Source organism: Rutilus rutilus (assembly GCF_951802725.1).
Source record: "Rutilus rutilus genome assembly, chromosome: 19".
Classification (NCBI taxonomy): Eukaryota; Metazoa; Chordata; class Actinopteri; order Cypriniformes; family Leuciscidae; genus Rutilus; species Rutilus rutilus.
In genome coordinates this window covers 13,883,943-13,898,821 of record NC_140232.1, presented here as the reverse complement: position 1 = coordinate 13,898,821, position 14,879 = coordinate 13,883,943, and the positions used below count along the sequence as shown (strand labels likewise).

At 37.8% G+C, this 14,879-nt stretch overlaps 1 protein-coding gene across 1 annotated transcript in view; it reads left to right on the top strand.

Annotated features, from left to right (window-relative positions):
• LOC311277949 (multiple epidermal growth factor-like domains protein 9) overlaps positions 1–14,879 on the top strand; it is a 71,908-nt gene that overhangs the window by 31,043 nt on the left and 25,986 nt on the right. The window contains exon 5 of the mRNA XM_084388454.1: positions 2,868–3,137. Within this exon, the coding sequence (XP_084244580.1) occupies positions 2,868–3,137 (270 nt within the window). The remainder of the gene's footprint in view (positions 1–2,867; positions 3,138–14,879) is intronic.

The following is a 14,879-nucleotide window of genomic DNA, read 5'->3' as shown; positions in this document are numbered from 1 at the left end:
AATGTGTCAGGACTTTTCATCTTGATGACACTGACACTTTCATTGACATGAATACTTGCTTTTGAGAATGAGCTATCATTTTGAGCAAGTGACATGCTTTTGCAGGTTATCAACTAGGTTTTGCAGTTTGTACTAATGTTTTGAGAACTGGCATTTACTGTTGTGCAATGTAAATAGTGATGTGAGAAATGCACCAAAGCGACTGAGAAAAACTGTAAGACAACAATATAAAATGATACAAAATAATAAAACAAGATAAAATGCTTAATTTGACATTACTATGTTTAATTTGCTTTCTAAAAATAGGTTGTAAAAATTAGATTAATTATAATTTGTTCTATAGTTTTATATGACTTCAGGTTTATACATCTAAAAGTACTCTGGTGATTAGAAAATAAAATATAGACAGACAGACAGACAGACGATAGACAGATAGATAGATAGATAGATAGATAGATAGATAGATAGATAGATAGATCTCTAGGAAAGAAAACTGATGTCAAATGACAACTGACAAATGACAAAAAAAATTGGGCAAAATGTGTGTGTGCTCGCGCATTTCTATACTAGTTAGTTTCCCTGGTGATGTTAAAGGTGGTAAACCCTCATGTGTTGGCATCATGGAGCTGGCACAGGCACGGCGAGGATTCTCATCGCAGGGATGGAGGAGTGCCGAAACCAATTGCTCTGCCTTCTGGCCACTTCCGTCTGTCACTGCCCGGCAGTGTGTCTGTGTCTCTCTGATTTGCTCATACCAGACTTGTGCCTGTCACAGGGAGATGTGGTTCTGGGAGGGGGTTGTCCTGGCAACAGCGGCCAGTAAGAAAGTGGGGTCATCTTGACTATTGAAACTGCAGAGAAGCTTGCATTACTGCATGTGTGTGTGTGTGGAAGATTTTACATTTATTCTGAACATCATTTAATAGATATGAAACCTGGTAGCGGGCAGTTGTAGGTCAGACTGAGTGTGAGTGTCAGGCAGGTCCGAATATTAATCCAGTGCAGTCATTCACACATCATGCTAAGTGTGTTTTTCTTTCCTATCATACATATTTCAGAGCCGACAACAGCTATGTTGTGGGTTTGTGTGTGTGTGTACCTACTTAACTATATTTTGGAGACAAATATGTACCCAGAAGTGACCAAAACCTGACAAATTCTCCAAAAACCTCCCTTTAAGGACGTCCTCATTTGCAAATCTGGTATAACAATAAAGTAATAATTATATATTTTATATTAATTATATTTTATATTTAAATATAAAAATGCAGAAAGTTTTGTGTGATGGGAAGGTTTAGGGGTAGGGTTAGTGTAAGGGGATAGAACATACAGTTTGTACTGTATAAAAACCATTACGTCTATGTCCCCATTTAGATAGCTTGAAGATAGAAGTAAATGTGTGTGTGTGTGTGTGTGTGTGTGTGTGTGTGTGTGTGTGTGTGTGTGTGTGTGTGTGTGTGTGTGTGTGTGTGTGACATGGCAGTTTCTGGACATGGTACTGTGGTAATACTATGGTACCTTGGAGTACCATGCAAAAACCATGAATATGGTAATAATTAAATACTATAGTAAACATCTGAGTACCAAAGTGTTACCATCTGATACATCACTGTACTATGGTACCATCATAGTACTTTTTGCGATGCTCTAAGACAAAAAAACAACAAAAACATGTTACTTTATTCTACAATGTGTAATTAAAAAATATATATTCATGTTCTTATATATATTCTATGTATTTAATTGTTTGTTTATTATTTATTTATTTATTTTCGGGGGGCTGGTTGATTAAATTGGGGAAAGGGGTAAGAACCAAAACATGTCACTGTTACAAACTTTTTTTTTTTCTGACTGATGTTCATGTTCAAAAAAGCAAAACTTTTCTTTTTTTTAATTAAGTAAATTAAATTGAAAGTAAATTAAAATATATTGTTAATTACTGCTTAATTTTTACATTATTCTGCATGTTTTATGTTATCACTGCACTGTAGAGTGTGATGTCAGGCTTGAAATATGGTGCTTTGGCGACACCTTGTTGTTGGAGTTGGAACTACAAGTGTCCCCAAAAAAGTATTTTACACTCAAGTTATGCTGTCTGAATTTCAATGCATGAATAATAAAACAATGAAATCAAGATGCTAGAGTTTTTCTTAGAACTATCTTCACTTTTCATACACACACACACATTTCATATATATATATATATATATATATATATATATATATATATATATATATATATATATAATATACACACACACACACACACACTCACATACATACATTTTATATATATATATATATACACACACACACACACACACACACACACAGTATATATATATATATATACATTTCATCAACAATAACAGACAAAAAAATTCATTATAACAGTACTGTTGACAAAAATAAGTAAAAAAATACAGCAAGATTAACAATACACTAATATAGTTACAGTTACTGCTGACACATCGTTGACTAAAATTTTTGTCAGAGTGAAATACATTAATGCATAAATACATAAATGAATATGACATGACAAAATATAAAATTAAAAAGACAAATAACATGACTAAAACAAAACAAACAAAAAGCTCTGGAGGTATAAAGTCAGATGCCTTCCCTTCAACTTCACACAGGTGTCTTATTAAATATGGTTTGATATGGCAGTGACAAGAGGAAGTGGCCAGAAGACATTTATACCTCTTTAAGTGTGCCACAACTGTCCAAATACCTTTGAGGCCCTCTGTACATCAAAATGAGTCCAGCATTAGGATGGGAACACTAAATCTTTGTAATGCTCCATAAAATAAGCTACAAATGCCTTATTTAATCTCATAGTCATGTGTGTTCAATCTCATTTACAGATTCCAGTGGACGACCCGTATGTGACGAATGTAAGCCTGGCTTCTCTGGCCCGACATGCGACGTGTGCGCAGACGGTTTATTTAAATCGGCAGGCGTGTGCGTGTCCTGCGACTGTAATGGGAACGCAGACCCTCGCTCCATGCCACAAATATGCCACCCTGAGACTGGCCACTGCCACCGCTGCATCAACCACACAACAGGAGCACACTGTGAGATCTGCACACGTGGATACACGGGGGACGCCCGCTATCACAACTGCACCCTGAGAGGTACGACTAGTGTATAAGCATTGTGGAAACACAGTTGCAAACACGTCCATACAGTACTGATGGGGTTACTGTCCTTTGCAGTTTTTCTGAATTGCTAAAACACCAAATTCTCAATAGCTTAAACCATTTTGTCGAATAAATCACAATTTTCTGCAAAACCTTAAACAAGTTCAGGCAGTTAGACACTGTTTGCAAATCTCATGCACATTTTTTTTTGGTGCAAAACTCTAAACATTTTCACTCATTAAAACATATTTCGCACTGTGACACATTTGTGTCACAAAACACAAGAGGCAAAAGTAAAACACAACTACAACACAGTTGGTTTTCCCTTTGCCACCAGGGACGACATTGTCTGTGATGTGAACAAAGTCCTCCGGCCAGACCCAACATGAAGACTTGATACTGAGCCAGAATCATTCTCTTGATACTGTTGCACAACTCTTCTGAGTGTAATGTAACATGCTTTTCATTTTTTCTTGTTTTGTTTTTTTCACAATTGCCAAGACACATTTCTTGAAACCTTCACCCATTTTCTCACAACATTAAACACAAATCCACATTTTTAAACTAAACTCACAAAACCATTGACTCTTCTGGCAAAGTCAAACAATTGCTTCAAAACCATTTCACTCAAAATCAAACAATGCTTTCAGATCATACACACACAAGTCAATAAAATAAGCACTACAGATCATTCGTTAGACACTACATCAAAAAATTGACAGCATTCAGAACGTTACAGAAAAACATTCTATTGTATACAGTAAACAAATATTAGCAATTACCAAAAATTTAGTAAAACTGAGTAAGGTGAATATATTGCACTGAAAATATATTATTGTATAGGCCTATTGAATGTCTTTCTATTCAGCACTTAAATACTGTACAGTAAAAATACTGCAGTCCAACTGCAAAAGCCAAAAAGGTTAAATAAAACTCTAAATGAAAAGCATGTTACGGTACACTCAAATACTGTAAGTTATGCAACTGCAAAATCAATGATCCAAAGGTCAATGAGAGATTTGTTCTGCTTCAGCATCATGTCTTCCTTCTGGCTCCGGCACATCACAGGCAGTGTTGCAGGGTTGCCAACTCTCACGCATCTGGCGTGACACTCACGCTTTCAGCATCAATCTCACGCTCTGACGCACACGCAAGAAATGTCACGCCAAATTCCACGTTTCTCCCCTCTCAATCCGTTAATTTTCTGTTGATGACTATAGCCGCTTTCCGACCAAGTAGTTACAGGAACTTAGTTATAGGAACTGTCCACTTCTAAACAGTTCTAAGAACTACTCTCCCCCAAACTCGGTTTTGCTGTTTGCGCTCGCACTGGCCAAGTGGCCATAGGAACTGGTAGGAGGGGTAAGGGAGTGACGCAAGCACGGTGACTTTTATTTTGACGGAGCGACGGACCTTTATTTTGACGGCGCTGAGAACGCCAGAGCAAACAAAGCTCGCATTCTCTGTGTTTATTAGTTAGCGATCTGTCTAACAGTACTGTTTAATATGTTATTAGATAGAACTGTTATAGAAAGTAGACAGTATATGAAAAAAAGGTTATTAGCCTATGCCGTGTGGTTCATGTCCAGTGTTGCTAGCTGGGCAGATAAACATAATCATGTTTGGCTTGGTCCCCTCAAAGTTGCGTTGGATTTTCTCTTCAGCATAAAGGTTTAGAGACCCATCTATCACTGTTTTCCATGTTTGTATAGTTAGTTTCTGGAGTAAATATATAGGCTATAATCTGTGTGTTTACATTATAGCTGTTTTAAAAATGGCGGGTGCTGGTGTTTTGCGTGCGTTCGGTCATCAGCATACACTAACGTCACGGGTAGTTCCTATAGTGCTGGTTTAGACCCTACTCTGAAGTAGGACCTAAATTAGTTCCTCCAAATGGAGTTCCTAGAACTAAAATCGTTCCTAGTTCCTGCGGTGCGAACACGCCGACATCCGGGTACTTTAGCCAATAGTTCTAGGAACTGTGAAAAGGTTCCTCCGGTCGGAAAGCGGCTTATACTAGACCACAGCGTATTATTGACAGGAGAGGAGTTTAAGGCACACAGCTGTAACATCTGCCTACAACGTTCTCACTGCAGTATTCTCTGATCGTTGATTCGCTGAAACCTGATACGTCAGTTGCGTGTGAAAAGTTCAGAGAGAGTTCGAACTTCGGAGCATAGGTTCAGAGTCGGAGCCACTGATGCGCGTTTGAAAGTTTGGATGACAATCAAGGTAAGCTGATAATAAAATGGTGTGCCTTTCACTACAGACGTAGCCTTGTCTAATCAGTCTGTGTGCCGAGAGTACAGACTTCAACTACAGTTGCGAACGTTGTCTGACGTGCGTTATGTGGGCTAGCTATTTGCTCAATAAAAATAGGCTCACGGTACAAATTACGTTTTGTCAAATCGGGCAAGTGGCATTTTAAAATTCCCCAAATTATGAAAGGTTGCCCAGATTGCGTTGAGTCTGCCACAGTCAAATGCGGAGCAAACCTTTTCAGTTATTGGCCTAAACAAGACTGACACCAGGAACAGACTGTCACTTGATGGCACCCTGTGAGTGATGGGAAGTTCGGATCATTTTACTGACTCGCTTGTTCTACCTCGTTCATTAAAATGAACAAATCTTTTTTCGAGTCATTTCGTTCATTTAAGGGGCTTTAAATGTTATACTTTTAACAGCCAAATTCCCCGAGCACATCCACCTACGCAGTCTTTGTCATATTCTGAATTAAGAAATCATTATAATGCAGTCAAAAATAATTTACAGGGAACATAAATACTTTACCTTCCGAGTCTTTCGTTCATTTGTCACGTGACTGACGCATTACGGTTCATGAACGGATCGAACCCTGCTTCAGATACGAGCCTCCTGCAGAAGTGGTGAAGCAGGCCAAACTGCCACTGTGGCATAGGCTACAACAGGCCTAATGTGAAACTTGTGTGTTGTGGTTTTCTGGGGAGGTTGAGTAACTAGTCACTCCAGCCAAAGAGTCTCACTCCAGCCAAAGTCCCAAAGTTGGCAACCCTGATGTTGTCTCTTGCACAATGAAGGGGAAAACCCCTCTGACACATCCAGCCTTGACAACACTGTCCAGCGCCTCTAAACACATACTCTTCTTCCTCTCCCTCTCGGATTGTTTCCATCTATTGTTGATTTCATCATTCACTGCACATGTGTCACGAGTGCACTCTGAGCTGACTCATATTTCACACAGTTGGTTTGGTCACATCATTAGAAATAAGTGTGAAGAATTTTAAATTGTTGTGTGTAAACGATGACAACTTGTAGTTGTGTTTTACCATTTCCAAGGTATAAGCTACGTCATCGCTTACCGGCTGAATGATTCTTACTGGCTAAGAAATTGATAAACATAGTCATTTTGGTTTGCTTGGTGCCAGCATGTCCCGAACAACAACTCAGTCAATCTCCAACAATGCCAATGGTTCCTTAACCTGTAAGCGAGAAGACTAACACACACACCGACACACAGCTTTTCCAAGGTTGGATTTGGCCAGGCTCTAATTATAAACAGGAGTCTCGTCTCAAAACATCAAGATGATGCGTTCTTTCTCAAGAAGAGCTACATTTTAGTCTAACGAGAAAGTAAGGCTTTAACTGAGAAATGGTCCCTTAAACTATTGGCTTCAACTACCCCTATGTGTTTTAACACGCTGAATACCTTTCTCAAACACAAAACATGTCCCTATTTCATTTCTGGAAGCCAGGCTAAATGAGCAAGCACTGTTACTGCATTCAGATATCAAATACTTACATTAAAGAATACATGTAAAGAACATTTCAGTAATCACACTGGTAACTTCTATAACAAAGTAAAATCTCCAGAGAAGTCATTCAACTCATTTGATATTTAGAAGGAAAAATATTGATTAATACCTTGATTATAATCACTCATTAGCCATACATTGAAGCAGCAGTGGATTCCAATCCACCCCCTTCAAGGCTATTGAGAATTTGGTGCAGAGAATGGAATGGAATGATACCACAGGTATGCTTCCGGAGGGTCTGGTGGACCCAAATACGGTGACGATGACCCCTACGCCGCTGTTCTGCAGTTACACCGCCAAAACGCTAGTTGGCGGGGGCGGGTTTTAATGTTCCCCTGTGTTTAGATTCCTGCGACTGTTTTGAGTTTAGGCTAATAAGCGACTGAAAGAGAGCGGATCATGTTGGAGTTGGAGCTTATCGAGGTGGAAAAACAGATCATTTGAATGAAATTACTAAAACTAAAAGGCAGAAGCGAGAGAAGGCGTCGGAGGAGATGGTACGTGTGACCCGTGAACCTGTTGACGGTTGAACCGAATTTAACACGTTGCGACGTGTAGTTACATTTTTGAGGAGGTGCGCGTCAGGGTACAGCGAAGGGTACGACGTATGATACACGTCTATGCGTATGCTACGCCGTACCTACTGCGCGCACCTGATGCAGAAGTATAAATTGGCCTTAAGTCACTGTGGAATAAATCACAGCGTGTTTCATGATAAAAAAAAAAACTTGACTTTAGTTTACAGTCCAGAAAATACGGTAGGTTATTATTTCACGGACCCCCTGGCACTTGAGAACTGCTGGTCAATTGTCCAGTCAACCAGTCAATTGTCTACACAGAAAAAATCCCTGTCTAGGCTCTTCCCCGGTACGGGTTGTGTCGAGCCATTAGTCTGGTTGTTTGATGATAGTGCTGCACGATTAATCGCAAATGCAAAATGCTGCGAAAGCAGCAAAATGCTGCGATTTCATATTAAATAAACAAATTAGCGCTGTTAACGCAGTTAATGCAGCATCTGTTAATTTTTGGCATCCGTTGGCTATAGTGTTACATGATCCCGCTCTTATTCATGCAAATGCTTTTAAACCATTCATGCGCGATAAGACAAAAAAGAACGCGCTGTCAGTGAATGTCCTCCTGATACACACACACACACACACACACACGACCCACAGATAGACGCGCGCCAGTATCAAGTTCTCTTTCGCGGTAGAACGAACAACACACATGTACGTTATGCCAAAATGAACGCGCTGCCTGTGAATGTCCTGACTGTGACACACAGAAAGACTTGCGCTGATATCGTGCGTGCGCACAAAACAGCATGCCAGAATACAGTTCTCTTTCGAGCTTGAACGAACAATAACACACACAATTATGCCAAAATGTTTTTTTTGTCGAGTATCTTCATAACATAAGAGTAGTCTTATGATGAACGTGAAGAGTTGTGACTCGTGAGAGAATGAGGCGCGTGTGAGATCCGCGTCTCTGACAGCAGCGGCTGGTCTTAAAGGGACAGTACACAGTAGCCACTAATTATATCTGTCGCAAAAGTTAATCAAAGAACAAAGGGAAGAGAGAAAAACACTCACTGCTCTTGACTAAAGAACTTTTTTCTTTAGGCAGATTATCACTAATTTGTGTGTGCATTTATTTTCCTTGAGAACCAAGCAAGTTGACTCATGAAACCATTTGTTTATTATATCGCATATCGCAATCGCAATATTGACCTCTATTATCGCAATATGACATTTTCCCCAAATCGTGCAGCCCTATTTGATGAGAAAAAGATGAAATGTAGTAGTAGTTGCAATTAACGCGTGAAGAATCCGTACAACTGCAGCAGCCGGAGGACTCTTGCGGAACTGAGGAAGAACTGATAACGGAACAGTTTGATCTTCGGCTGACAAATCAGAGGAAAGGAGCGTTTCATTCCCGCCCACGTGTAGAAATTGAATATTCAAGCTGTTTATAATTATTTTTTTATTAAAAAACTAAAAAGGAACTGTTTTCTCTTTTTTCTACTTTCATTATTAAATAAGAAAACGAATGAACACGAGGGTACACGGACCCTTTTGATTCTGTGTTCTCCATTTTTTGATGTAGTGACTAATGAATGATCTGTAGTGTTTATAAAGTTGACTCATGTGTGTATGATCTGAAAGCACTTTGATTTTGAGCACAGATTAAATGGTTGTGGGGCAATTGTTTGATTGAGTCAGAGGTTCTCTGAATGTAGTTTGAAGATTTGGTTTTGTGTTTAAGGTTTTGAGAAAGTGGGTTCGAGAAATTTGTTTTAGCAATTCGGAAAAACTGTAAAAAAGAACAAGTACCGATTATTGTTCACACAAACTAATTTGTAGAGCTGGGCAAAATTTTTTTTTTTTTCGATTAATCGTTTAAAAAAAAAAAGTGGTTGATTCAAAATCGATTTTTTTCCATATTTATGTATCTATTACCCAAAAGCCAGTATTAGTTTTCCTCCACTGTTCATAAGCTTGCAAACTTGAGATTTTATGTTTGTTTTATTTTAATCATAAAATAACCTCAACTAGTGCTGCAGGATTAATCATATCACAATCGCGATGTCAAGCCTAAGCAATTATATGACGCAAAATGCTAGTGACACAGAAAGACTCGCGCTGATATCATGCGTGCGCACAAGACAGCCCAGAATACAGTTCTCTTTCGCGCTTGAACGAACAATAACACACACAATTATGCCAAAATGTATTTTTGTCGAGTATCTTCATAACATAAGAGCAGTCTTATGATGAACGTGAAGAGTTGTGACTCGTGAGAGAATGAGGCGCGTGTGAGATCCGCGTCTCTGACAGCAGCGACTGGTCTTAAAGGGACAGTACACAGTAGCCACTAATTATCTGATTGATTATAAAGTTAATCAAAAAACAAACGGAACAGAGAAAAACACTCACTGCTCTTGACTAAAGAACTTTTTTAACTTTAAAGGAGCTGTATGTAAGAAATGTATTTCAATTAAATCATAAAATGGCCCTGATATGTCACTAGACATTAAGAAATCATGTTCATTTCAAATACTTATATCACTGACAACAGTAGTCCGGCCAGGATATTGTCATTTAAAAAGTGAAGTTGCAGCCCTCAACTGATGTTGATGTTGTCATGTTGTGTTTTGGCCTGAAGCGCCACCCTCCACCTATCTACCAATCACGAAGTCAGTAGTGTTTCGGCATCGGGGTTGCCAGCTCTGCTCTAGTTACCACAGCTACGTAGCAGCCTACGTTCCTGCTGGATTCTGCAGCCTATCTGGCAACCTCGAGTCAGGGGGAGGGGGAGGGGATGCACCGCTCTACGGCAATTTGAAAGTGATTGCAGTACCAGTTTTGGACACAATCTTACATACGGCTCCTTTAATAAGGATTAGTCTATATATAATTTATAATTAATGCAGCGCAGACTGTTTGATAACTTTATTCAATTTCTGTATATGTCCCCCCTGTTAGACAGGAAGGGCACAGGTAAATATGATATGCAAGTTTTTTTTTAATGGGTTTATGTGAGGATTGTTAACCTGTTTGATCAAGGCATTCTGACTTGTCCAATTTTCAGCATACATTTTTCATCTTGCTTCAAAATCCTGTCTATTCATTGTATGCATTTGAAATATAGAGTTGGGTTCTGTTTTAATGTACCCAAGTGTACCTAAAATAAAATAAAAAGTTTAATATACAGGTTTGTAGCTCTTAATTTCTTTTTATTAATTAACCACTTGTAAACTTAAGTTCACTGTTCTTTTTTTAAAATATAAATATAGGATTTGTATTAAATCTATCTTCATTGAGTGGAATCGAAAATCGAATTTAGAATCGAAATCGAATTTAGAATTGAGATCGAAAATCGAATCGACAATCGAAATCGAATCGAGAGCTTGCGAATCAAAATCGAATTGAATTGTAACATCTGAATCGATACCCAGCTCTACTCATTTGATGTCATTAACCTCGCAAATGTTGCCAATTCAAGTGATTCATTCTTAATCAAAAGTGGTAGCTTGCAAATATTGGTTCCAGGCAGACTGGGAAAAAACATGCACCCAGATTCCATGAAATTGCAGGACAGCCAGCCAAACAGAATGAAGGATTGTAGCAGGTGCTTTGCAGTTTTATGAGCATTCAGGGTTCCCACACGTCCTGGAAAACACATGGTAAATTAGAGAAAATTAAAAATTTCTTGGTAAATCTTGTTGTTGTCCTGGAAAATTAGAGTGTATGGCCCAAAACAATTAATGTAAGTAGCAGAAAGTGCTATGTTTAGGGATGCTGAGTTTTGATGCGTGTATAGATGTAAAGTCCTGGGGTTAAGGTCAGCTTCACTTGTTTTATAGTGGCAAGAAAAAAAGGGCTAGTCAAAAATCCGTAAACCAGTGTGAGTTTAATCACCACAAAATACAAAATTACACAAAAACCATGTTAGTTCCTATATCCTATGATGTTACACTTGTTAAACCGCTATCTTGTGTTATCGTAAACGTTTAAACACAAGTTTTATCCATAAATGACAGATAAGACGGTAAGGAATTGTTTCTCCCTTATTTCCTTTGCCCGAACCTGTTCAAGTTCAGTCTTCCGTCACAACAAGTGGGCGCAACCATTAAAGAAACGGAACAGAAATTACACATCAGAAAACATCTATGCAATACTGAAATATATATAAACACAGGAAATATCAGAATTGCCTCTCAAAGTTACAAAAGTTGATACAACTTGCAAAATCGACACCATAAGCAAACAATAATAATCTACAAATTATTGACATATTAAAATAGGCTCTTACAGCGTGAGAGAAGTATTTTGAATGATGAGGTTTAGTTTTGCGTTGACTCTTGCAGCAGTTAGCTAATGTTATTAACTGCTCAAATGTTTGCAGAGAATGTCATCTGGTAAGCAGCTACCTAACCTTGTTAACATTTAATTCAGTAACTTTCTAACAAATCATTTTGATACAGTTTAAGCCCCGTATTGGCGTGGCGACCTACAACAGTCACACAGCCTGTTTTATTTAGTTCTGATTGTTGTCAAAAATGCTGATACCTTAGTACAAAGCATAGGTGCCGAACCAATCAAAAAATAAATTGAGATTCAGTGGATCTCACTTCGGGTCCTGGCTGGTCATAACACACACAGTTCTACCATTATATGCAGCATTACGAAGTGTTATGAAGTGTGGGCACTGGGCACCCACTGGCAGAAACATAAATCGGCACCTACAGTCGGCTACTAAGTTTATACTATAATTTAACAATATCAAACTTTCTGCAGTACTGGTAGTACCAAGTACCAGGGCAATCTGGTACCGATAGGCGGCTGCGTTCAAACACTCCCATCCGTATTTGTGTGAGTGCCAATGGCCAATCAGATGTGTTTAGGTTAGGACGTCGCGGCTGGAACAACAAACACAAAGTGTGGCAATGATAATCTCAGGTACTGTTTATGTGCTTTATTTAATGTTAAAAGCATGCAAAGTGACTTTGAAAATCATTTAGTGCTTTGTAGCTGTCAAAGCAACAATGGATAATACACCTTAGATCTTGAAATTAAACAAACATTCAGATGTGAACAAACAAGTGAATTCTTTGACAAAGATTGTTTTAGTAACTCAGTAGCCTATTTTAATAATGTTTAAATGGTGTAATTTTTGTGTATTTGATTATGTAGCCTATCCATTTTCTTGTGGATAGTCATTTTCTACTAAATATAAAAGTGAAAAGTCATAAACCAGAGAGGAAAGCCAGAGGTTCAGGGACTGTTGGAAAGTTTTAGTTGCTTTTTGTTACAAGAGGTAGATAAGGATTTGATATAAATCTTAACATCTTCTTGAAAGTGAGAAAAATTCGGGGTTACTTTCATAGATTTACACTTGTGGATAAAAAAATTTGCAAGCAAATTACTTAAGTTGCAAAGAAAAAATATATTATCATATTGCTTCTCAAAAATGAAAAACCCAAATAAAACCCAAAATGGTATGACACACTCGCAATGATTCATAAAACTGAGCTTAAACCACTGAAATCACTTTCAGGACCTTGAAAGTGCTAGTTGCGTAGGCTGTCAAAGGAGGGACAGAAAGCTCAGATTTCATTAAAAAGATCTTAATTCGTCTTCCAACAGAGGCAAGTCTTAACAGGTATTGGATGGCATGAGGGTGAGCAATTAACAATGGTATTAAAAAATGTGTGTGAGCTACATATACAGGGTGGGCCATTTATATGGATACACCGTAATAACATGGGAATGGTTGGTGATATTAAAGTCCTGTTTGTGGCACATTAGTATATGTGAGGGGGCAAACTCCTCAAGATGGGTGGTGACCATGGTGGCCATTTAGAAGTCGGCCATCTTGGATACAACTTTTGTTTTTTCAATAGGAAGAGGGCCATGTGACACATCAAACTTATTGGCAATGTCACAAGAAACACAATGGTGTGGAAACTACGGATACTGGATGCCTGTGCTGGCATTTTTCCTGCGGTGTTGCTATCGGTGTTTGAAGTGTGGGAGAACAGGGTTGCATTGACAATCCAACACAATGGGCAGCACATTGAACACATTTTATAAGTGGTCAGAAACTTGTAAATAACTCATGAACGAATAAAGTTAGTTTGAAACCAAGCACACCATTGTTTTTCTTGTGACATTACCAATAAGTTTGATGTGTCACATGGCCCTCTTCCTGTTGAAAAAACAAAAGTTGTATCCAAGATGGCCGACTTCTAAATGGCCACCATGGTCACCACCCATCTTGAGGAGTTTGCCCCCTCACATATACTAATGTGCCACAAACAGGACTTTAATATCACCAACCATTCCCATGTTATTACGGTGTATCCATATAAATGGCCCACCCTGTATAATGTTGGTTTTAGTTTGTATTTACAAATAATCAGAATTGTTTTACATTTCTACTAAGAGAAGTGTTAGCTATTAGCTGTATTTTACAGTTAAAAAGTTGCAACAAAGAAAAAATTCATGGTAATCCTTTGAATATGTTAACTGAGTTTTCCCTTAACATTTATTGATTTATAAGGGACAATAAAATCGTTTGTATAGAAAAATCTTCTTTTTTTTTGTTGAATGCAAATTGAGAATATATGCCAAATTGAGTTCAATAAACATACATTTTAGTACAGATAACTTGAAAATAAGTTCTCGTATTTCAACTAAACTTTACAAGTCCAGGTTACTTGAAATAAGTTGTTGGGTCAACTATTTTAACTATGTCAACTAAACTTTTTAAGTTGAAAATACTTAGTAGATTAAGTAAATAAAACTTAACTGAGTCAAAGCAAAAAGATAACAAAAAAATTTAAGTTGAGTGAACAATTTTTTTTTTTTACAGTGTCCTTGAAAGCTCAAAGTCTTTATATATATATATATAGTTTACAATGAACTGGCAGATGTCTTGCCAAAGTTTTCTTGTATGATCGCAATGCCAAAAAAGATGTAATATAGTCTCTGGTTGTGAATCACAAAAAGTACAATTTGCATCTATACTTAATTTAAATTTTGACACCATGAATGTTTTGACAGGATAATATCGATGAATAAGCTTAAAAGAAATCTCTTTGACCTTATTTACCACTTGTTAGGGAGAGTCCAAACCTTCTTCCATGAAATATTTTCCACTAATGCGTTCCATTTTGTAACAACATGAGAAGTGGAAACAGAATCATTGAGAAAAAGTATAAAAAAATACTTTTAAAAAGCATATTTTTTAATGTAGATTTAAAACATATCCTGCCTACATACGTATCAGCTGGGTCTGGGAGAGGAATTTCAGAACTTGTCAAAAAAACTATTATGGCCCTTAAATAGCTTAATGACACCATTAGGGATAGCACCAAATACAGTGGCAAACTGTTTTGGAGTAACAGGAATATTATAGTGAGAGAGAAATTCTTGATAAG